Genomic DNA, 25511 nt, shown 5'->3' on the forward strand with positions numbered 1-25511 from the left:
TCTTCGGTCCTTTAAAGCCAAATACCTCAGGTTGGCGGGGTGAATTTGTATCCACTGAGGGATCTTTGCGGCAGCTTTTCATCAGCACTACAACGCGGTTCGCATGTGCTGTGAAAAGTGTCCTCGTGTGCTGAATTTTTAAAATACCTTCAGGTGCTAAATCTTTGAAAGAAGTGAAGCGGCATCTTCTGCAGGAGGATGGCTGGGCTGGGTTTTATTGTTCTTGTGGCAGCAAATCATTGCAGAGGGCTTCCCTTTGCAGAAAAAAAACCCATGTGGGTTATTTGTTTTGGCGCTTGCACAATTTCGTTATGATTGTTGAACAAATTCTGGTGCAAGATGAAGCAACAAACCACCTTTTCTCTTTCTCTCTAAATAAGAACATAATAGGAATTTCTTTGAATTTGTCAAGGGGAAATCTGTCTGCCTGGGTAGTTTCTATATACAGTTTTTAAACACAGTCTCCAGGCTGACTCTGTGGCTCAAGTGCAGGAATAGAAAAGAAATGGGTTGTACAAATTTCTATATGACATAAATACATAGAAAAATCTCCCGATCCAAAAGAAGCCGCAAAGGTGCAATTAAACCGATGCAAATGCTATCATTATAACCTTTCCATTCTAATGCGTATCATGTTGTGAGACTATATATATAATATACTATATGTATTTTAAGTGCTTTATATTAGGTAGCATACTGAGTTGTTATACAGCAAGCTTTTCACTCAGTAATTGTTTTCACTAACATTTTCATGGATGTTCAATTTAATGTGGTTTTGGTACAACGCCGTGACAAAGCGGTAATCCTTGTTTTGCCAGCTCTTCCCAGGGCATTTACATCTTTGTCCTGTTCACACTTTAAGAGGTACTCGTCGGGTGTTTCCTCTACAGCCACAGCTCTGCCTGCTGCTGTTAGCTGCGGTTTAAATTCATTTTGTCGCTTCTTCTCTACGAGCATCCGATGCTCAGCGGAAAGCATCCCTCTGAGGTCTGCGGTCCACAGGGTGTGAGAAAGAACAGGAGGTCCTCGTTGGGTCAGTGTGTTCCTGGGGGGCCTCCCAAGGGGGTTGCTTGGTGCCCCCCCCTCCCCCCAGCTCCACACACCCTCCCAGCGAGCTTTTTCCTCGGTATTATTTGCCAAAGGGACAATTGACGCTAAATTTGAGGCAGAGAAAAGAAAGAGGAGCAGTAAGTGAACGTAAAGCTGCTGCCGAGGGGGCGTCGCAGACCTCCTTCCTCGTTCTGCAGTATTGATGTGGACACTTGGCTGCTTTTCAGCCCTCCTCTGGCATGGTCAGGGTGCCTTAAACGTAGCACAGGTCATCTTGATTTATCACACATGCCCTTCTTCCTTCACATACGAGCTTCCCATCCTCATGTATACGCTGAAATACGGATGAGGGGAAGCCTCATGCATTGTCATCAGTCCCTCTGTTTCCAGGCAGTTTAGCTCAATAGGTTGTTTAATTTTATTTACAGCTTATGCCTTTAAAACATTGCCATTGCTCTTGGCTGCTGGAGGAGAGGAGGGGGAAGCTGGTCTGCCTGCAGAAGACTTCTTTGGGGGACACTGGCCCCTCCCCATCCCTGCTGGTGCCATGACAAGGACGCACTATGCATCCTCTACAGTATCCATGAGATCTAAAGCTGATGCATTGCTGGTCACTGTCTTGGAAAGTGGGGAAAAAAAATAGATGGTTTAACAAAGGGAAACAAAATGAGGTGCTTAGTTAATCTGCGGATTAAGCTAGCGCAGCTGGCCTGCTCTGACAAAGCGGAGATTTAAGAGTGAGCCCTATTGCAGTTCACACAAATCCCATGGGAATCGAGACTAAAGGGCGACAAAGCGGTGTGGCACCAGCATCCGATACCGGTATAAGGAAGAGTGAGCTCCCACAAAGAAACAGCTGGACAGTGAAGAAAGGCACTTAAATTTGCTCACTTTGCAGTGTAGCTGATATGCAGTATTAATCTCCGCCTTGAGCGTGGCTATATGCACAGCTGAATTAATCACAGGAGAGTGGAGCATTGCCTTTTGTTACAGTACTGTAAACACTCTGTTATGAACCGCTTGGGTATGAGGTTTTCTCGTTTTCTAAAATATATCATCTCCGTGGCTGGAAAGTTCCAACTTTGGGTGCTCACCAGAAGTTGCAGGATCTTTTTATTGTTCTCAGATGCTTTGGCAAAGTCCGAAGCAAACTTTGTGGGTAAGGTAGGATGGGTTTTGAATTTTCAAGATCGTGCTAATTCAAACCAAGGGTACCCACTGAACCATCAGAAACTCGTAAATTAAATGCAGAAAGTGGCTGCAGATCTCTCTATGTGCTGGCTCTGTCTTAGATACACACAGATACAAATGTGGTAAGTATTGGCTGAGAAACTGTTTGGGAATCTGGGGGCTGAAGATGTTATTTTAATGCAGGTATTCAAAAGAGCAGGTTGTATATTCAGGTAATTTGGTTTTTTATATTCTTCCCATTAAGTGCTTAACCTTGCAAATTTAATGGAGACAAAGAAAGGCATGGAGTGAATATTCTGTCAAGCAGGCATCCAGAACACTAGCGAAAATTTGCTTCGGGGAAACGTTTGCCAACAGCAGGTTTAAATGGAAATTACAGGAATCCACCAGAACTCTCTAAAGTTACCTTCCTAAAGGAAGTTACTTGTGGAAGGTCGTCTCTATCATCGGTTTCAGTTTGTGCAAAAGAGTGACCTGGGGTTTCTGCACTCAAGGATATGTATTTAAGAAAACAATTAAATGCATTTGCTGACCTTTTGATACAAAATTCTGTTGTTTTAGACTGAATGGCAGAATCGCATTGATTCCGACAACATTTTAGCGTACAGCTTCCCATAGAAGACCTTATTTGTATTCCTCCCAGGAGCAAAAATAGGAAGTACACCATGCTTTGTATTATATAGATTTTTCCCAGCCTGACTGACAGCACTGTATTATTCATGCACAGGCTATCCATCGAAAGCGGTGCCAAAACTGTTTTTCTTTGCATGTGGGAAGGCAGAAGAGTTGTCCCTCCGATAAAACTGAATTTGTAATCGTGGTGTGGGCAGCGGCGTGGTAGCGACGCCTCAGTTAACATCGCTCAAATTGTGGTTCCCAAAGAAGTGCTTTTTCTATGGCATTTTGTATTGGAAAGCCATGTTAACAAAGGTGGAAATTCACCAATTGTTCTTATTTTTCTGAGTGATTATCATAGAATCATACAACCTCAGAATCATTTAGGTTGGAAAAGATCTTTAAGATCATTGAGTCCAACCGCAAACCTAACACTGCCAGGAGCGACTCGGTTGCCAGTGGGATTTGTTAGTCTAAGTCAACAGGAGTGGTTTGGTTGGAAGGGAGAAAGCATATCTGTGAAAAATCTTCTGCTCCACAGGAACAGATGAGGATATCAGAGTGTTTGTAGGTGGGTAGAGCTAAGTGAGAAGTCAATAACGTGTTTTACTTGAAAAAATGATGGTGCTTTACCCAGAAAAAATTGGTCTAGCCCAGCTATGAGCTTGTCCACCCGGTTCAGCCTTGTATTCACCTCTGAAAGCCCATTTGGACTTTGGGTGAGTTGCTCAGTGGTCCTCACTCCTCAAAGCTTTGTAGCCTCTTATGACTATCTAAGAAATGCCCAGTCAGGGAGGCTTGTTAAGGGCTTTCCTGAAACTCAGAAAGGGTTTAATGTATTTCCAGTAGGCAGAGGGGATCAAAATTAACCGGGTCTTACCGAGAGGCTGAACAGCTGAATTACCACTGCTGTAGTCCACTGGAGTTGGAGATGTTCCTCTGTCTCAGTCCTCAGACACAGCCCACAGATAAGGATTCCTCCCAAACCCTAGTGCGCGAGATACAGCCTAAGGCAGCCTATTTTTTATTGTCAAGCAGAAGAAAAACCTCGAAGAGATTTTTTTAATGAAGGCTATTTTTATTTTTTGCCTTTAATGAATTCAGTTGAGCAATCTAAAACCGTTTCAGGGTGGTTGTTTTGGTTTTTTTTCTTTTCCTAAAGTGACAGTGAAGTCCCACAAATCTAGGGAGATGCTGGCAATAAAACTGCTTAGATAGTATATAAAATGCCACTGATGGGATTATTTTGCTGCAGCTCGTTGCAGCTATTATGCTCTGCAGCATGATTCCTCATTGTAAGTTCATGAAAGAGCTAATGACAGGAAGTGGAGATTTGCAAAGTTGAATGAAAGTGGAATGCAAATTCATAACCAAAAGAGCAACTGATGATGTGAGGAGTGCACTGAGGACCACGGTAAATGTGCTGTCGCTTAGAGTCTTTCAATGACATGCACTTGGTTTAAGCCAGGAGCTATTGTAATTAGATGTAGGAACCGTGTCCTGATTTTCTCCATCCTGATGGTAGATGAAAAGTCATGCCAGCGTCTCCTCCTTCACATGCAAAAGCAATGAAAATATTTGCTATACAAATACTTCTGGGACATAACCAAACATGCTCTTCATGGAGGCAAGCTAAATCTGAATGCAAAAAGATGGAAAGTGATGGTGGAGTGAGCCGTTACACACCTTGAAAGAACTTTATTCAGCTTTTTGGGGGCTAAACACGTTTGTCCTGGTCGTCATTTTTCACCAGGTGCTATCTCTGTGCGAGTAAAATAATGCACAGGCTGATACTCAAATCATTTGTTTGTCACTTTGTCATGATAAGCCATCAGGTTTCACAGGATATTTCTTTAGATAGATCATAGAATCACAGAATGCCCTGAGTTGGAAGGGACCCATAAGGACCATCGAGTCCAGCTCCTGTCCCTGCACAGCACACCCCAAATTCACACCAGGGCTCTGAGGGCCTTGGCCAAGTGCTTCTGGAATATCGCCAGCCTTGGTGCCGTGATGCCTCCCTGGGGAGCCTGTGCCAGGGCTCCACCACCCTCTGGGGGAAGGACCTTCTCCTAATGCCCAGCCTAACCCTCCCCTGGCACATCTCCCTGCCATTCCCTCGGGGCCTGGCGTTGGTCACCAGAGAGCAGAGACCAGCCCTGCCCCTCCTCCTGCCCTTGGGAGGGAGCTGCAGAGCGCCATGAGGCTGCCCTCAGCCTCCTCTGCTCCAGGCTGAACAAACCCAGGGACTCCAGCCGCTCCTCGTACGGTTTCCCCTCTAAACCCTTCCCCAACTCCGTGGCCTCCTCTGGACACTCTCCAGTAGCTTTATACCCTTAATGTCCTGCGGCGCCCAGCGCTGCCCACAGCACTCGGGGTGAGGCCGCCCCAGCGCGGGGCAGAGCAGGACAATCCCCTCCCTCGCCCGGCTGCGATGCAGGGCTCGGTGCCCCCCAGGGCACGGTTGGCCCTCTCAGCTGCCAGGGCATGCTGGTGGCTTAGGTTCAACTTGCCGTTGGCCAGAACTCCCAGGTCCCTCTGCAGAGCTGCTCCCCAGCCCCTCGCTCCCCAGGCTGTCTGTGCAGCCAGGGCTGCCGCGCCCCAGGGGCAAGATCCAGCACTTGCCCTTGCTAAACTTCACGTGGTTGTGTGAAACAAAAGTGAGTCAGGGATTGGAAGAGCTGATTGACAAGGAAGGATTAAAAGTATTGCATGTGCGTTATTTATACATACCCCAGGGATACATGGAAAGCACCTGCATGTCTCAGCAAGGTGCAAATGCTGGGTGGGGAGAAGAGGTGTGGGAGCTGATTGGGATGAAGTTTGTAACTATGAGGAACAAGGTGAAGTTCAGAGATTGTAAATGCAGGGAGGACAGGAAAAAAAACCTCCCTGTGATAGAGGCATCATCCCTGTAATGGGACTTCAAAAACTCCACCAGACAACGTTCCTGAGACCCCGCGCTGGAACAGTTCTGCATTGGCTGGTTTGACTTTCTCCACGGTGTAGCTGATGTCTCCCCGTTGCTGTCCTGCGCTGTATTTCTGAGGATGACTTTGGTTTGCATTTCAGGGCTGCTTTCGGCAAAGAGTCAGAAGTTCTCATTGGCAACCTGGGAGATAAACTCATCCCTCAGCAGGAGATCCTGCGGGACGTCAGCGACCTGAAGGCCTTGGCCAACATGCACGAGAGCCTGGAGTGGTTGGCGGGTCGCACCAAGGCAGCCTTCTCCAACCTCTCAGCCACCCAGAGTAAGTAGCTCCCATGCCTTTGTCCTAGAAGTGGAAACCAGCATAAATACGGGATTTTAGCGGGAGTGGGCATCTTCTGTTCTTGATTTCAAAGCGGGTTTATGTCAGAGGGAAGTAGAAAGCAAAGCCGTTCCATCGCTTTCTTCCTAGTGAATGCTGTGGTATGACATCTGCTCAGACCATGGTGGGCACCACGTGAGAGTGCCAGGAACATCCCTTCTAGCATAAGCTCTGACAGGCCTCTGAGCCCTTGAGCTTTTCAGCAGTCCCTGCTAATGACATTGCACAGGAGCAGGTATCAGTGCCGAGACACGTCTCATTTTCTTTTAAGCATCACTAGATCGCTGAATATTTAAAAATATATGTGTATTATAAATTCAGTGGAGAAACTGAACAGCTTTTAATGAGGGGTGCTCTAACTGCATGTCACTGGGGCACTGATGCTCAGCCTGCAAAGGCAGAAGCAACCCTTGGTGAACCGAGGTGCCAGGAGGGCAGAGACGGGAGCCTGGAGACATCGTTTCTGCTCCTGGCTGTCAAGGATCGCCCGCACTACCTTTGTGGGATCGTTTCACTTCTCTGTGCTTCAGCTTTCGCTCCTTCCCCTGCAGAATAGTGGGGTTTTTTCTGTCTGGAAAGTGCTTAGTGTTTCTTCTCGTCTTATCGCAGTCATTGGTGTTGTGTGCACGGGGTCACGTTCAGAGGAGGGTTGTGGCTGTGCCCCAGAATTAGAGCTCGGCTTAAACGGACCTCAGCTCTGCTGTTTTCCACCGATGCGAAGAGGAGGAGTCACCTATAGCTCAGCTAATAGGGGGTTAAGCTTTTCCTAGGACCAGGGGTTTGGGTCTCACCTGCCTACTGAGACATTCCCAATAGCCACCCTGTGTCACAGGTTGACCCGAGGGAGGTGGCCATGCATTTGTTAGAGCCCTTTGTATTGCCCTAGATGCCTGTAATAAAATACTGCGTGTTTCACAAATATTGAACATCCCCTGTTATCTAGGGCTTATATTAAATGCAGCTGTCTCAGGTGTGGAGGGAGGCATCTACACTGTGCTCTAGATGAGGAGCAGAGGCCAAGAAAAGCGTTGCATAAAAAAATCCACCCAGCTTGGTGGGATCCCAGGGCACATGGGGATGGAGTGAGGATACATGGCATTTCTGCAGCTTGTCATGCAAATACGGAGCGGCGTTCTGGGAGCGGGGACTCACAGAGGAGCAGGGCTGTGGGCAGGCAGATCTTCGGAGCTCTCATGGGAATTTGATATTGAAAATCGCCTCAGCCTTATTTTCTGAGAAGTGGTGGAAATTTGCTGGTGCTAAATAAAGTCATAATGGTATATATCTGTTAAAATAATTGTCTCTGGACAGCAGAGCATCTCTGGTTGACTGACAGTCCTTCCTATAGCTTATAACTCTGCTCTAGAGCAGGACCTTTAAACTCCTTACTGCAGCTGTCCGCAATCAGTTTGTTGGGATCCAGAAAGATAAAGATTATACAATCAGCTAACAATTAAAGACCCAAAATACTACAGGTAGCTTTAATGTTCCTGTAACCCATACTTCGAGTTCTCAGTACCTGAGCGACAAGAAGAATTGCCATGCTCTCACAGGGTGTACTTTAGAAGATTATTTAAAAAAAAAAAACAAACAGGAAAACAAAAACCCAATGGAAAATGCCGTAGAAGTTCAATAGCCAAATATTCACAGAACTTTAGGTACTGGGAGAGTTCTTGGGGCTGAGGAGCTGTGCTCTGACAAAGTTGTTAAAAATAAAAACATCAATTATAATTTCAGTTCTACCTGAAACTCAATTTTTTAAATAAATCAATATTTTCCAAACGTAAAAGGGCACGAGCGTGACTTTCAGGCGTCTGAGAGGATGTTACGTGCAGCAGTGAATAAACATAAAAGTACGAAGTGTAATATTTCACTTGGCAGCGTCCTCCTGACAATAAAAATTCATCTTCCTTTGTAATAACTTTATACCAATGCACTAAAATGTCTGTAGACAAATGCCAGGAGTATCTGAAACAAGAGGAAGAACGAAGAGTGTTAGAAAATGATAGAGGCTGTTGACCTCATGGTTATAAATGAAACCTGGTGGAGTATATCTCATAAATGGAACATCAATAGAGCTGACTGCAATCTATATGAGAGAAGTAAAAAGCGATGCCGTGGGGCAGAGGTGGTGGTATAAGTCAGATGTATTTACAAATCCAGCAAGCTACGGTGATATACAGGGGAGAGCAATTCTTTTGGGGAAGAATAGGAAGAATAAACAACAGAGGAAAAATGAGATGAGATGTCTTTTTCCATCCCACCTGGACAGGAGGAGGAGAGCAATGCAAATGTGCTCGGACTGAGCTGAGAGGAGGGAAAATTAAAACTACCTATTGTTTCAAAGATTCATACAATGTTAATGCCGTAACGCTCAACTGTCACATGAGTTATTTTGTTCTTTTCTGTCGCGGTTTGATCATCTGAATTTCTGAGCATCTCATTGCTGGAAGCCACAGCATGTTAATGAGCATCAGGGGGAGGGAGGGAGGAAGGGAATTAACTGACCGAAAGTAAAGCTAAATAAAGGGGATTTCTGCCACCCACTGAAGCTCACCAAATTCAGATTCAGATCGCCATAAGGGCAGCCAGCTTTGACGTTTCAGCATCGGTAAATTTGACTTCAAGACAGGCCCATGTGAGACTCAAGCATTCCAGTTCAATGCAACGGAATCCGTGGTTCGTCATACGCAGGTCAACAGGCCGTTAGTCACCCAGCTCACTTTTTGGGTGGCTGGCTTTGGGCAGATGACAGTTGTTATATGCCTTTGAGCAACTTGTCTTCTGCTTTGGTTTTCTCCTTGGGCTAGATGCTACGCTGAAGTGCCCATGATTGAACAAGAGCAGTAATCTTATTAACTGGTAGCAGAGGTGGGGCTTTAACTTCCGTCTTACCACATGGCTTCAAGCTGCGTCAGGGGAGGTTTAGGTTGGAGATGAGGGAAAATGTCTTCACTGCCAGAGTGGTCAGGCATTGGCACAGGCTGCCCAGAGAGGTGGGGGAGTCACCGTCCCTGGGGGGGTTCAAACACCGTGCAGACGTGGCACTTGGGGACATGGTTTAGGAGGCCTGAGGGTGTTGGGTTGGCGGTTGGACTTGGTGATCCTAGAGGTCTTTTCCAACCTTAATGATTCTATGATTCTATATTGGGTCAATGCATGATGAGAACACACATCCAGGTCTTCGATCATTTCTCTTTTCTGCCCCAGCAACTTGAGATGAAATCTCCGTTCCACTCAGGCCATCATCAAAGCACTTAGTGAGCGACTGGGACCAGAATTTTTGGTGCAATGCCAGAAATACCGTAATCGCCAACAAGTCCATGACATGGTGATGGTGGCCCTGTATTCCTTCCCTGTAGAAAGTCGGCAGCTTTTCCAGCAAAGCTTCCTTGGCCGCAGATGAGCAGCTTACAGGCATAGCTATAAATATTCAGAAACCACGAGGTGGAGTTGGGCAGGTATGGACATGTTTTGGGAAGTCCTAAAAAAGGTGCTACCTGTTGGTGGCTTTTTAGTTAGGCTGTCAAAAGGCCCCTTCCTGGAGATAAAAATACAATAACATTTTGCTGTGGATGTGCCACAATTATCACTCATTGCTAATAGTGTGTTTTATCATGCTGGGCAGTCTCCGCATTCTTCATTATTTAGTGTTTGCTAAGCTGATGGCTCTTCCATAGCTCTTCCCTTATCTGCACTCCTTCAGAAATGGATTTTATATTTTCTGAACCAGTCAGATATGACAAAGTCATTTTCTTTTGCTCTTGTCTTTTGAGGGAGTACAAACTTCTTTTCTACAATAACCATTTAAGGATTAAAGTTGCTGGAAGCAGATGAATTAACTGAGGAAGTCAAGTAAATTTTAAAAAGGTTTTATATGAAAATGGAAGTAGGGGTTCCTCTCCTCTTCCTCTCCTGCTTCTCTGCCTTGTCATATGCAGGTGTAACATACGCTCCTCCTTTTCCCTTGCCAGAGCTTCAGCCTTCTGTAGCCCTCTGAATATTTTACAAAGAAGAAATTATTACGCACGATGAAGGAGTTGGGACAGTCTTTACATTTTTAAGATGGTTGCGTGCTGTGTGTAGGTAGGAAGATGAAAGATTGTCCATGAGTTTATTGAGTTGCAGCTACCCTTTTAAATTCATCCAGGTGTTGGCATCTCATGGCTTCAGATCGTTGTAGTCAGCAGCTAATGACTGACTGGCTTAAACGTTGAGTTTGAAATTACTTTCTCATGGAGCTCACATAAAACAGGATTGACTTTCTCTCCTAGATGGCTTATTGGAAGTAAAGTTTTTGCATGTGTATCCTGTGTCCACGTATGTTTGTAGATCAGTAGATACTCTTGCATCCTCCCGAAGGTTTCCTTGATGTATCATGTTCGCTTTTTGTGTGTGCTTTCTCTTTCTTGTCCTCATTGAAGAATAATACCATTTTAGTACCTTATCAGTTTTATCTAGAAGAACAGGATTCTGGTGCTAGTCTCAAGAAAGACACCTCCTCTCCTGTCATTACCTTCTCCACCAAAAAAAAAAAAAAGTCTCTTTTGGAATGGATGCTGAGGCTGAATATTTAGTCAAAGTAAGGAGGTGCATCAAGGAGCCCCCCCAAGAGGAAGCACTGGGTCAGGAGGATATTGAAATCAAGTCAGAAGTGGAAAAAAACGGAGTGGTTTTATTGTGGGCTGTTTGTTGACTTTATGTAGCAGCCCAGGTCCTGGATTCACACAGTCGGGTGAGGATCTTGCTCTGTATTTGAAAATTACACACATACATGCACCCTTACCCTTTTTCTTGGAGAAAAGCTCCAAAAGCGTGAAGGACTCAAAACATACTGTATTTTAAAACCGGACCTAAATCAGTGATTTGACTGTTGTCAAAGCTCTTGACTTTCAATACCAGCTCCTCCCTGTCTCCTGGTGTCCCTTGGAAGTTGGCACTGGAGCAAAGATTCCTTAAAAAGCAAAGATTCAAAGTCTTCAACGCAAACCTGGCTTCAAGAAGACATCAGGCTGACCCTGTTTCTGCAGTGGCAGAACCTAGAAGGTAAACTCAATAACTGAGGAAAAATTATGAGTACATATTTGGAATTAACCTCTGCAGCTCAACCCTGCCTACCTACGAGGGAAGCACCCCAGTATTACAGGAGATGCATGGGAGACCTTCTCCGAGGGCTCACTCCATCACCGGGACTGCCACGCCCTGAGGGCATCTTAACCCTGCTGCTGGCAGCAAAGCTGTACCCGCAGCAAAGCAAATAGGATGAAGCTGTTTCTCCGCTACCTGCTTGTCACCTCACAGACATGAATTGCAATTGCTCGCTGGCAGAGCTGGGTCTCCACTCCGGCGATTTGCATTAAACGTGGAGCTAATTAGTGTGTTTGGTTAAGCCAGCTGCATGCAGGTTTAATGAGGAATGTGCAAACGCCACGCTCCCTTTCCAGGGCGGGGGCTTGCACAGACAGTTGGGAGAACATGGCCTTCCAGCTCTCCCTCCCCATTTCACACGGGCCATATTTGGGGGATTGGAGAGACCCAGCTCCAGGCAGGACATCGCGTGCCCCCTCCGACTGTGCCCGCCTGCCCCCACCTCTGCCATCAGTCCCACCGCGACAGCCATAAGCAGGGTGTTTCAGTGATGTCAATATGTCACTGTGACGCAGGTGCCAACATGTCGATTGGGAGATAAATCCCTCTTGTTCTTCCCAAGGAAGTCCTTTCCCATTGGCTTCTTATCTCTTGGTTTTTTCACCCATCCGAGCAATTGAAATCATACCTTGCTCCATACAAAAAAAGCCAGCGTGGAGTTTGTTACTGTCACAGCCTTTATCTGGGGACGCAACAGTTTTCCTGTAGCACACTCTAATTCCCACTGCCACATTGCACTGTAATCCTGTGGTTTCAAATTAGAGGTCTCAATCTCACGTGGGGTTGTGAACCAGACGGATTTAACTGCAGAAACGCTGAGAAGTAAAACCACAATGAGGGCACCGACAATAAAGCTTAGGAGTCATTGGCTTCACCTGTTCGTGGTGCAAAAAGAACGTGGCTCTTCCCTGGCAGCTGGGTCTGGTTAGGGATGCCGTCAAGATGCAGTTTGGGCTGTTAGTGTGTTTTTATGGCGTTACAATACGAGGAGATCTATTTAGGGGCATTGCAGGGTGTGCAAGGACAGAGTTTGGCCCTTCTGAAGTGTCTAAAAGGGCATTCAACCTCTTAACTTCTTTATCCAGGATGCTTCCAAAGTCTATTTTCCGAGGTTATTTTCTCCTGTTCAGGGGTGCTTTCACCCCAAAATCAAAGGGCAACGTGTGGAAGACACCTCCACCACTTCTGCAGAGGGGCAGCACTTCACCCTCCAGACTAGTTCAGGTGAGCTACGACTTCGTTCAAAAGCAGGGGAGAGAAAAAAAGGTTTGTGCTACAGCTTTTTCCCAAATACTGCAGCTTTCTATCACTGGCGGTCTTGTATTAATGATAATACTGAGCATTTGCATCGCATTTTCCAGCCACAGATCTCAAAATGCTTTAAAAAGGTTAGTGAAGGCCATTACAGGATCAAGACTATCTTGGAGCACTTTGCACCCGGAGGGTCAGCCTCCCCTTTTGCCTGGCTCTGTATGTCTCCTCGGACTGAAATAGGCTTTGATGGCTAATAGAAAGCATCCTGCAACACTCGAGAAAGCGATGCCTTTTAAAATTGATGGCGGAGCCCCTTTATACCACTCTGCCAGAGTAAAGGAGCTGTAATTTACAGTCACTTTAAGGCCTCTTTCTGGTGACAGAGTGGTGTAAAGGGGCCTCACTACAAATGAAAATCAGGCCCGATGCGGTGGTAAAATTGATGCCTTTCATTTCGTAGTCAGGCCACACAGCGGTGGTGAACTCAGACGGGTCTTTGTGTTTAACCCCGGTGTTTCTAATGAACTGAATTCAGCTCTTAAATGGGGCTATATTTCTCTCAAGTTGGAGCTTATTTTTTTTCTGTCACTGAACTTGTAACGTGTCTTGCTGTATTGATTGCTCACGGGGAACTTTTTTGTAGAGATCTATTAATAGAGAACCTTATTTAAAAGCGAGATTAAAGATGATCAACACGTGCCTGTCCTCGCACAGGAGAAGGACTTAGTGAATGCTGTTGCTTTATTATTGCAATAAAATTTTCCAAAACAGAAAAAAGCTGCCGTTTTTTTCCAAATGCAAAACATCGGCCATTAACTTAAAAACAAATCTTGCTGCTTGTATTATTTGATGAGTATCTGTTGCCCCAATAGAACTTAGTCTAAATGACAGCTTTCCATTTTAACTTCTTAAGCGGTTTCATTTTCCAATGCTTTGCTTTTCTGTTCCACAAACTGAACAGTTGGTGCCCTTCTGCAAACGCTCAAAACATGATCAGATCACCTTCTCAGGTGCTCTGAACCTTCATAATACAATGATCCGTAATACCTTCTTCCATCTCGTAGCTGTGTACACCTTGTCTGAATGGAGATCCGGTGCCCTGGGTGATCCCTTTCCACCTCTGCCTTGCAGGCTGTTTGATCAGGATCGTTTTAACTCACTTTGTGTCTACAGGGTGTTTTACAGAAGAACTCAAGTTCATCCTGTCCGTGCCCTGAGCTGACCACAAGTTGGGATGGTGGTTGGACTTGATGATCCTAGAGGTCTTTTACAACCTTAATGATTCTCTGATTCTAAGATGAAAGAAGAAGGTCTTCTTGGGCATCTTATCCGCATCGCTGTGTCTCATATCCACACAGCTCCCTATTGTCAATCCCGCAGCTCAGCCTGTTCCTGTGCTGATGACTCTGGGATGCTGCGGAGATGACCAAGGTGTCATCTCCTTGCTGCTACAAAACCCATCATTATCCACAGCATGCTTGGGCCTGGTATTTAATCAAGAAATGAGATAGCTGCCTCGAGCCATGGGTTTCTCCAGGTGGGACTCCCCTTGAGCAAAGACATGGGAGCTTTGCCATCCTCAGCCACAGTAAAATGTGGACCTATCAAGTCCAGACCAAACCATCTGTGATCACCTGCTGATGAATCTCCATTTGTAGTTTTAATACAAGCTACAAATGTACCTACACTTACATAAAGCTACTACAAACAGGTTGGAGACTCGTAACTAATGTTTAGGTCTTGCGTTCAGCAGATCTGTCATGTCACTTTGAGTTACTCCATACCAAACGGTAAAAGCCTAATGTGGGAAGCAGTGTCAGAGTGCAGAGGCCTTTCAGAAGACAGTTCAGCCAGTTCACTGACGACACCAAGCTGGGAGGAGCGGCTGATACACCAGAAGGCTGTGCTGCCATCCAGCGAGACCTGGACAGGCTGGAGAGCTGGGCCCAGGGGAACCTCATGGGATTCAACAAGAGCAAGTGCCAGGTCCTGCCCCTGGGGAGGAACAACCCCCCGCACCAGCACACGCTGGGGGTGACCTGCTGGAGAGCGGCTCTGCTGAGAGGGTCCTGGGGGTGCTGGGGGGCAGCGAGGTGACCCTGATCCAGCAGCGGGCCCTTGGGGCCAAGGGGGCCAGCGGTGCCCTGGGGTGCATGAAAAGGAGTGTGGCCAGCAGGGCGAGGGAGGTTCTCCTCCCCCTCTGCTCTGCCCCAGTGAGGCCACACCTGCAGGGCTGCGGCCAGTTCTGGGCCCCCCAGCTCAAGAAGGGCAGGGAACTGCTGGAGCAAGGCCAGCGCAGAGCTGCCAAGGTGATCAGGGGCTGGAGCATCTCCCTTGTGACGAAAGGCTGAGAGACCTGGGCTTGTTCAGCCTGGAGAAGAGAAGGCTGAGGGGGGATCTCATCAGTGCTTATAAATACCTGAAGGGCGGGTGTCGGGAGGACGGGGCCGGGCTCTTTTCAGTGGTGCCCAACGCCAGGCCAAGGGGCAACGGGCACAAGCTGGAACACGGGAAGTTCCCCCTGAACATGAGGACAAACCCCTTTGCTGTGCGGGTGCCAGAGCAGGGGCACAGGCTGCCCAGAGAGGCTGTGGGGTCCCTTCCCTGGAGACATTCACCCCCCACCTGGACGCGGCCCTGTGCCCCTGCTCTGGGTGTGCCTGCTCCAGCAGGGGGTGGGACGGGGTGAGCTCCAGAGGTCCCTGCCAGCCCCCACCAGTCTGGGATTCTGTGATTTGGAGAGGAAGTACTAAGTATCCATCAGTATCCTGACTTAGAGCATTTATGAGTCTTTTATCAATGACTCCATCATCAACACTATGATGTGTATTCTCCCAAAGAGCCTCTGGAGTGAATGGATTGACTTAACATATCAAAACGGGATTATTTTTTTTCCCCTCCAAGTGCCAATTGAGCAAAATAATGTTGGATCCGAATGCAAAGCTGTGTCTGTTGGTCTCTTAGCACCAACTGAAGGTGACTGAGAGCTGAGCAGAGCATTTCAGACAGCAGACAAGAGTCCAGCTGGTACCATCTCATGGAAAATTTATTTGGGACAGCAATGTATTAAGACTAACCTTTAATACCAGCAGGGAACTGCCGACCTCCTGAAAACAAAATGGCTGTTTGGGTAAACCTGAGCATTGAGAGATTCTTTTGGTTTGTTTTATAACTTTGGTCATAAAACTTCAGTGATAAAACTTCATGGCTTAAATATGGGTCTGCTTTGCTGGATCTCAGGGAATGAAACCATGCAGTCATCAGCCAACTAAAATCTCTTCTTTTCTTGTCGAAGTGGTGTCCTAGTACCTTCCAGCGCCTTTTTTTCCCCTTAAATGTCTGCAGTGAAGCTGTTCTTATGGATTAGCGGTTGCAGCTTTCCCCAGCCTCAATGCTTTACATCAAATATTTAATGGTTAGAAAATGAGACGATGTTTTTCTGACCTGGATGCTCAGCATTTATGGTTCTTTCTCTCACACAATAGGCACACCACCGTGATGCAGTCCCAGTATTGATCTGGTGCCGTGGGGTCAGCACTTAGCTTACCGTCATGATTACACTAATTACTCTTGTTCCATCTTTCTTTCCTCCCACCCACCAGCCTTAAACGCAGGGGATTGTCATGTAAATAAGTGACCTAATTAGCAGTGCTTTCAAACCATTTTACAGTGAAGGATCCCTCATGAGTAATACCAGCAAATCAAGGTTTTTGTGGAAATAACTCCGAAGAGCCTGCTGTCCACTCCAATTGGTTCAGTGCATTAGGATCTGCTTATCTCTTCTGAAGAAAATGACTCATTGGTGTCAAAGATTAATAGCACTAAGTCCACCTGCTTCTCCTTGGCTTGTTAGAGGTGACAGCCTACTATAGTCTGGAAGGGGCAAAATCATTTTCAGAACTAGGTGACTGGACTCAAAAATGTGGTCAATCGTTGACATCACCAGTGAGTCACTTTGTCACGGTGCGTGGCCTTTAGGATCATTCTGATGTAACCAGCGTTTATATTCGTATGGGGTTTGGGGGAGATGACTCTTAAATAAGCAGGAATTGTGGAGAAGTCAGACTATGAGTCGGATGCAGCTGATGCAAAACGGAACTCATGTTCCTGCTGACGTTAAGGTTATCGTTGTGCTTGTCTCTTTTCCTTTGAGTGGATTCTGTGTCTTTCCCAGCCTATGTTTGAAAACCCTTTGTAGATCCCATGGATGTTCATATTCACACCTTTCTTTACATCCTCCTAGACAAGACTCATTCATTCTTGCTTGTCTTCCAGCACAGACCTCCCTGCTGCTCCTCCTCTTGCTTTGCAAAGCAATCTATGAAAAACAAACAGCGCAAACACTTCTATCTATAATTGTCAACAGTCAAAAAAAGGATCCTTAAGGTATCTACTTAACTGCATTTATTTTCATTACACTTTCCTCACCTTGTCCCTGCCTCTTGCAAAGAAGAGCAGTTTTGCTCTTGGGCATCAGGACACCAATTGACTTCAGGACTTCTGTTCCATGCTCTTCCAGTGAGTTGAATAGACTGGGAGGTTTAAGGTCCTTTTAGAAACACGTCCCTCTCAGGACATCTTCTACACAGGGAAATTTCGCAAAGATGTTTTGAGGGCTTTTATTGGCAAAGTGCAGCTCAATATCACAGAGGACTCTAAGAAAGGAAAAAGTTAAATTTCTGCTTGTGTTTGCAAGGGAAGTTATGTGGAACCTCAGATGGTTTGGAGCATCACCCCCTTTCCTGGCCCAGTTGACCAGTGCCTTAACAAAACGTCTTGACCCCTCAGTTTTTAATTCAAGGCTCAGTTATGCTGCTTCCTGAGTACCCTAATACCAATCACTGATTTTTCTTTTCTAGTTCTGAGGAAGCCTTGGGTGCAGGTTGATGACTCCCTACAGGTTTGGCGGCGTTTTTTGTATTAATCCAAGTGCATGGCCAAAGCTCATCTTCCTTATTCTCTTAGCTGCCAAAAAATTATTCATTTCAATTCATGTAGGACACATCCTAGAAGAAGCGTGGAGAATCCTCCATGAAGTTGGTGCAAAAATATCTGTTGTTGCCCTCTGCGTCAATTGACATGATGTGAATTTTTCTGTAACTTTCACAAATGCCCAGCATTCCTGCCTGATGCTCGCCAGTGAGTTAATAGCGGAGCCAGCGTGCTCCGAGTCAGATACCGTTGAAATGTCATTAATTTGATGGTACGTACATTATGTTTATTCTGAATGCTGTGAGGCATTCTTTATTAACGGCTGAGCTCAAACCATCTCCATCAGCTCTAAGGACACGGTACCTTGTACGAAGCAGCCGGCCTTGAGGTTTTCTGTTTTCTTTCCACTCATTTTTGCTTGCTCATTCACAAAGGTTGACCGTTTTTAAAAGGTCTTCTCTGTCTATAGAAACCAGTGACAAATGGGTAGAGAAATTAGTTTGGGAGTGAATTTTTGGCTCTGTGTAGATTGATGGAGGTGTCTCCATTGACTTCACTGGAGCTGTGATTTTGCCCTGTCTTTAATCAAAATTAGGTGAAGCACATGGCTAGTTTTGGCTAACTGAGCACAGAGAAGGGTGGGAAACACCAAACAGGCAAAGATTACTTTCCATAACTCAAAAGCAGATGAATGGGCTTTTACTAGGCTTTCTAAATCAAGTCACTTTTTGCCCTGCCCCTCTAGCTCGGAGACACCCTTTTTTCCCCTCTGATAATCCCTTTCCCGAGGCTGCATATTTGCAAAAAGTAATGGAAAACAAACCACTTTTAGAGGAGTTATTGCCTTTTTAAAAGTGCTAATTTCCTTGTGAAATTTATGCCTGCCAGCAGAGGCAGACGAGGAACTCCGCAGGCAGCTCTAACGAGACAATTCATTAAGTAGCTAGTGTACACACGCCATAAAAAACATTAATTCACAAAATGAAAAACTAATAGAGTGTTTAGCCTGTTCTTTATCATCGGTGACAGTCTGTGCTCTCCTCATCATTAGTGTTTACTGAACTGATGGGCACTGCAGCCCAGCCTGCTTATCACCACTCATCGCAAATGAGGTCACGATGCTTCTTTTCAGCACAGCTGCCTTGTCCCCTCTCTCACACTTGAATTTTAACGTCGAGTGGAGGGCAGAGAGGCACGGAAGGAAGCTCTCAGTGCCAGCCTTCAGTTTTGTCTTGCTTTTCACGGGGTTTGGGCACAAGTTCTCCGTCCTCCTCCATCCTCGTCAGAACCTCAAGGAGATTTGCAAGGGAAAGTCCCTTCCTTAAGGATCTTCCCGTATGATCCTGGTTGCTTCTACTAGAGAATGAGATTCCTTAGTAGGAATTTGCTACGAGTAATATTAATGAGAAGCTCTCCCTGCGCTTGCTTTCTCTTTACTTCTTCTTGTCCTTTAAGTGTTGGCATAACTTTGCCCCTTCAGCACCAGTGAGTGGTTTTGCCATTGATACCAGTAAAAGGTGAGCCGGACCGGTGCTGAGTATTTAGATAATTCCATCCTCCCACCTCTTGTTTGAAAGGTCCTGACCTCTTAAAGAATGTCCTTTCTTGGTATTTGTTTTGTTTTAACAAGAATCCCTGCTCTCCCCTGTGTTTCTCTACCAATCGATACGGTCAGCTGTGTGCTCAGCCCGCATCCGCATGCTAAATGTTGTCCACGTCTCAGAGCTTTGCAGGGGCCAGGGTCAAGGAGGAGGGTTGCAGCCGTTGCATGGGAGACTGGGTGCTTGGCTTAGGTGGGCGCTGACTGTCGTTACCTCTCGTCATCGACCGCCGTGTTTGACTGTAGAGACAAGCGTCTGTAGAAGCAAGGATCTGTAGAGACAAGCTCATCTTGGAGTCAAGAGTTAATCTTACCTGTCGTTGTGGAAGTGAAGGTCAGAGCGCTGATGTGCAGAGCCATCGTCCTTGCCAGCTCCATGGGCTGGGGAGCTGCCTTTGGTTTGGAGCCTATGCGAAAAAGACAGCTGACATCAAAAATCAAAGTGTTAGATGCCAGATATGTTGAAGGTTGAACTAGATGACCTTTAAAGGTCCGTTCCAATGCAGGCCATTCTATGATTCTGTGATCTTGGAAGTCTTGGGAAACATCATTACTCTTACTGAGATTTTTTTCTCTATATTTAAAATACATAAAGAGAACAATTTAAGTAAAAAGGAGCAATGCAGCAATATCTGCCTAAATATTTTAGTATTCAGCCGTATCTAAGAGGCCCAAAGGTTCACACTTCCAAAAAGGAAAGGGGAGGATGTCAAATCCAAAGTCTAGCTTTGGTTCCTGAGTTCTTGTACCTCTGAAATGAATCTCAAACTTTGGGAGAATAAAAATCCAGTTCCAGATTTTATGGCTCATTCCAGCCCTTTTCTATAAAGCTGCAGCTCTGAGATCCCCAAACAGACCTATTTAGAGGTAGGCAGTGAGTGATCTATGAGTCAGAGCTTCAAATAATACTCCTGCAGCCAGAAACCAGTCCAAGTGGCCATATGGGTTGCATATAGTTGTTGTTGTTCATTATTTCTCGAGCACCACAGGTGTGCAGAGTGCTTTGCAAGAGGATAAAAAGGGAAAGCCCCTGCTCCTCAGAGAGCTTACACTCTAAATTAGATCGAGGCGGCATCTCGAGAGCAATAAGAGATCAAAGTGGGAGGAAAGATGTGTGACCACGAAAAGAAAAGCAGCTTGAGAGCAGTGTCCTGGTATTTATTCCCACAGAGAGAAAATCATTTGAGTTTATTTGCTTTGTCTGGTTCTCTTAGGTTATTTAGGCTTTTTAATCTCTGGCAAGTTCTAATGTATCTCCCAGCTCCTGCGGCCAAATGCAGCCAGCTCCATAGAGCCACGTGGAGGTGATGCCCCATGCTACTTGGTCACCTTTCGGTGGGGCTGTGGGCATCTCAGGGACATTCCTGTCACCCCACAAAGCCCTTGCTCACCAGCATCACCACAGCAGCAGCTTTCCATTACTCAGCTCTGGCCCAGATTGACAGACCGTGGCTTAACAGAAAGTGACGTGTTTTGTTAATGGTGACATATTTAAAAAAATACTAGTTTCCTCCTGCTGTTTGGCTTCAGAAGACGGAGGTCTCCTGGCATATGTCTTCCTTCAGAAATCTCATCGAAATAAGTCCTCGATGTTGCATCTAATGTACACGTTGTACTGCTGTACTTGATCTCCTTTAAAAAAACCCCACATAATCACATATCTAATTCTTCCCAACTTCACCCGATGCTTTTTCCTTTTAAAAAAAAAAAAGATAGTCTTCTTTCTTGTTGGTGTTAGAGTAGCGATTTTGTCTCCCAGTGGCGTCATCACCTTGTGATGCTATAAGCTGCAGGAACTGGAGATGTGGAGAGATTAGAGTAAACTTGAACGGCAGTGATGGATAAAAACACATTATCCAGGGTTTGCATGCTGGGAACTAACGCATAAAAAGAGAAAGCAGTGCATGAGATCCCCAGAAATCTCTCCAGCAGAGAGAAGAGTTAACCCTGGGTCTCTAAAGGCATAGTCCAGTACGTAACCTATAACAGATTTCCTTTTCCATGTGTGTATTTACAATTATTTTGGAGTTACCTCTTCTGGAGAGGACGGGAGTAAGAAATTAAAACCTAAAAAGCTGTGAAATGGTCCCTAATGTTATCTGTGGGGCACAGCAAGTGTTTCATACTGCACTCTTTTCCAAATAAGAGGGTTTTTTTCCCCCAAGACAGTTGTAACATTTTTATGTGAGCCTCTCCCCTGTAAAGGAAATGCGCGTAGTGGTATGTAAAGCCTGAGCATGTTGGAGGTTTATTTCTCAGGTTCAGGTTGCACCAGACCCAAGGCAAAGCCTGTAACCTTAGACTGATTTTTCTCCTTGCGCTATTAAATCATTCAAATCTGTTTTCGCAGTCGCTCTGCTCAAGCAGGGAGCGGGCAGGACGCGCTATTGTAGACCTTGATTGGTTACAGAGGTTTGTTTACAGGCAACGCGACAGGTTTTGTTTAATATTCCAGAGGTCTGATAATTTACAGCCATCGATTTACAAGGCACAATCTGTCAAGAGGCATCAGCGTCGCATTGAATTGCAGAACGATTGAAATCATTGGTGTCGACGTGTGTGTTAAATTTATTTTTCTTAGGTTTGCTGGAATGAAACGTTCCTTCGCCTTGGAGTGAGATATCTTGGCTGTGCTTACAGCAAGCTAGAAGAAATCCTAAACAAAGCCGTAACTGTTATCTGGCATCACGGGAAGACCACTTAAGACAAATGAAATTTGTCTGTTTAGGCTGCGAGACGATAAAGGCCAATGGAGCAAGACGTTGGCCACCGCTTACCCAACTGTTGGGTATTTTGTTGGCCAGGAGGGCTCATGTTCAACTTGGTGGAAATGGGCTGTGAAGGAAGAGAAGGGAAAGAAGTGGATGGCTGCTGATCTGCTGGTTTGATTTTCCAGCATTTCAGTTGGAGATATCTCCCTCTTTAAGCAGAGTGCTCAGAGTGTGCTCTGATGGGTTGAATGTCCATGAAATGCAGGGTCACCCTTTGCCCAAAGCACTGGGCAACTCCAAAGCAGCTCCAAATTAGATTTTTTTTATTGAAAGCCCCATAATAATGTAGGCTGTGATTATTTTTTGCTGCTACAGCTCCTTCTGTGGGTCCGTGTTGCGAAGGATGATGGGATAAAACGGTCCTGAGTGAAGCTTAAAAAAACGGGATTGTCTTGTTGGCTGTGAAATGGTCCTTTCTGGATGTCCAAAGAAGGAGAAAGGAAAATTGATGGGCTCTGAAAGGCTTCACTTGATCTCAAAAAGCAAAAGTAAACTTCACTGTCACAGAATCCCAGACTGGTGGGGGCTGGCAGGGACCTCTGGAGCTCACCCCGTCCCACCCCCTGCTGGAGCAGGCACCCCCAGAGCAGGGGCACAGGGCCGCGTCCAGGCGGGGGTGAATGTCTCCAGGGAAGGGACCCCACAGCCTCTCTGGGCAGCCTGTGCCCCTGCTCTGGCACCCGCACAGCAAAGGGGTTTGGCCTCATGTTCAGGTGGAACTTCCCGTGTTCCAGCTTGTGCCCGTGGCCCCTTGGCCTGGCGTTGGGCACCGCTGAAAAGAGCCCGGCCCCATCCTCCTGACACCTGCCCTTCAGGTATTTATAAGCATTGATGAGATCCCCCCTCAGCCTTCTCTTCTCCAGGCTGAACAAGCCCAGGTCTCTCAGCTTTTCCTCCCAAGGGAGATGCTCCAGCCCCTGATCCCCTTGGCAGCTCTGCGCTGGCCTTGCTCCAGCAGTTCCCTGCCCTTCTTGACCTGGGGGGCCCAGACCTGGCCGAAGCCCTACAGCTGTGGCCTCACTGGGGCAGAGCAGAGGGGGAGGAGAACCTCCCTCGCCCTGCTGGCCACACTCCTTTCCATGCACCCCAGGACACCCTTGGCCTCCTTGGCCCCAAGGGCCCGGTGCTGGCTCAGGGTCACCTCGCTGCCCCCCAGCACCCCCAGGACCCTCTCAGCAGAGCCGCTCTCCAGCAGGTCACCCCCAGCGTGTGCTGGTGTGGGGGGCTGTTCCTCCCCAGGGGCAGGACCCGACACTTGCTCTTGTTGAATCCCATGAGGTTCCCCTGGGCCCAGCTCTCCAGCCTGTCCAGGTCTCGCTGGGTGGCAGCACAGCCTACTGGTGTATCAGCCGCTCCTCCCAGCTCGGTATCATCAGTGAACTTGCTGAGGTTACGCTCTGTCCCTTTGTCCAAGTCATTGATGAATATGTTGACCAGGCCTGGACCCAGCACAGACCCCTGGGGAACACCACTAGTTATGCGCCTCCAACTAGACTCTGCCCCATTGATTACAACCCTCTGAGCTCTGTTGAGCCAGTTCTCTGTCCACCTCACTGTCCTCTTACCCAACCCACACTTTCTTAGCTTGCCTGTGAGGATGCTGTGGGAGACAGTGTTGAATGCCTAACTGAAGTAACAACATCCACTGCTCTCCTTTCATCGACCCAGCCAGTCACACCATCACAGAAGGCTGTCAGGTTGGTCAAGCATGATCTTCCCTTGGTGAATCCATGTTGACTGTTTCTGATAACCTTCTTGTCCTCTCCATGCCTGGAGATGGCCTCCAGGATGAACTGCTCATCACCTTTCCAGGGATGGAGGTGAGGCTGACTGGCCTAGAGTTTCCCAGGTCCTCCATCTTGCCCTTTTTGAAGATGGGAGTGACATTTGCTGTCCTTCAGTCCTCGGGCACTTCTCCTGTCCTCTACGATCTTTCAAAGATGACGGAGAGTGGCTCAGCAAGAACATCTGCCAACTCCCTCAGCACTTGCGAGTGCATCACTTCGGGACCCATGGATCTGTGAGGATCCAGTTTGCATAGGTGATCTCTGACCCCATCCTCCTCAACCAAGGGGAAGTCCTCCTTTCTCCAGATTTCCTCTCTCACCTCTGAGGGCTGAGATGCCTGAGGGCCAGCCTTAGCAGTAAAGACCAAAGCAAAGAAGGCTCATTGTGTCCTCATTGCGCATGGGAGAAATTGGTATGCGTCCCCCAAGCCAGCACCTGACCCGCTTCCCCACTGTGGGGGCTCTGAACACCCAGAAGGACTTCAGTGCTCTGGCTTTAAATAAGGAGCAGATTGTCCCTGTCTCCCTCCTCCTCTTATCATCTCCACTAACAAATATAATTACAGCTGCACTTAAATTGCTGTAAATGAATTCTGGAGAGTAGAAAAATTGTGCGTGTATCTCTCCACTGCAGAAATTAGCTGACTCTTGCTTTTCGGATGATGGGTCCATCCATCTCCACCGCTAGCTGGAGCAAGCTGGCACGATCAAACCAGAGGCCGCAGCCCCCAGCACTGCTAAAGAGAGATGATTCTTTTAGCACGTTCGTCTCCAGGAGTGAGGCTGATAGAAACTTCTCAAAATGTAGGATTTTTTAATAAAAACAGATTTATTTTTTTCCCCCATAATAAAGGTAAGGTTTCCTGCTTTCTACTGTGACCAAATAAGCACCCCTAGACCTGATCCTGAGCCAAAAGTCCTGCCACCCTCCAGGGAAACAAATGTCACTTGGAGGTCTCACAGCTGAAAGGTGGGTGGCAGCTGGACAAACAGCTCTTCCAAAGCACCTTCTGAGAGTCATCTCTTAACACCGTTATCTGGAAATTAGAGACTATGTAAATAAGCCCAGCACCCCCTCGCTGATAATTTCATTTTCATTGTGGGAGAGACCTCAGAGAGCAGCGAGAGGCTTGGAGAAATGTCGGGGTGTGCTAGGGAAGGGGCATCCTTGCTGTTCCCATTCGCCCTGGGTGGATTGTTGCGCTCATTTCCCTCTTGATTTCTTTTTTACGTTCCAGGCCAGTTAATTATTTTCAGCAGTATTTGCCAGGCTATGAATTTTTCCACCATGTTCCTTGGTTAAAAAAAAACAACTTCATAAATATCGCTGTGATTGCAGGAGTTGCTGAAGGAGGCTCCTTCCAGGAGCCGTGTTTTACTTGGCTTCATCCGCACACGCTTTTTTCTGTTGTAATTCACAGTACATTTAGATGCACAATTAGGCGCTTTGCTGTGTGCAATCTTCTCCTTTTGCTTTGTCGTGCTCCTTTAATTGTACAGTTCTGTCTTGTATGTTTACCTCTGTTTCAATTTGTTTTGCACAAAATGGATCGGGGCTTTTTATCTCCTCAATTTGAATTTTTTTGTTGTTCTTTTCAGACTAGATCTCAAGGTGTATTTAATTTTAGGAGTGAATCCCAAGCGTAGGTTCCTCTTTCAAAGCAGGTCTTTGGCTGTACAAACAGCGGCAAGTGACATTTACTTAATCAGTTGCCATCAAAATGAAAGTTTAGTGTCAACGGTTCCTTGGTGATGTACAGATCCTTTCTGTGCAGAGATGCGTTGGTGCCTGGCTAAGTGCTTGTCGTGTAATGAGCATTAGTGCAAGGAAAGAGAGAAGATGATGTTTCTT

General features: G+C 46.5%; 1 protein-coding gene across 1 annotated transcript in view; it reads left to right on the forward strand.

The window, feature by feature from the left end:
• The window catches only part of EXOC4 (exocyst complex component 4), a 426451-nt gene that overhangs the window by 358975 nt on the left and 41965 nt on the right, over positions 1-25511 (forward strand). The window contains exon 14 of the mRNA XM_075081692.1: positions 5929-6107. Within this exon, the coding sequence (XP_074937793.1) occupies positions 5929-6107 (179 nt within the window). The remainder of the gene's footprint in view (positions 1-5928; positions 6108-25511) is intronic.

The sequence above is a fragment of the Phalacrocorax aristotelis genome, chromosome 1, assembly GCF_949628215.1.
Source record: "Phalacrocorax aristotelis chromosome 1, bGulAri2.1, whole genome shotgun sequence".
Taxonomy (NCBI): Eukaryota; Metazoa; Chordata; class Aves; order Suliformes; family Phalacrocoracidae; genus Phalacrocorax; species Phalacrocorax aristotelis.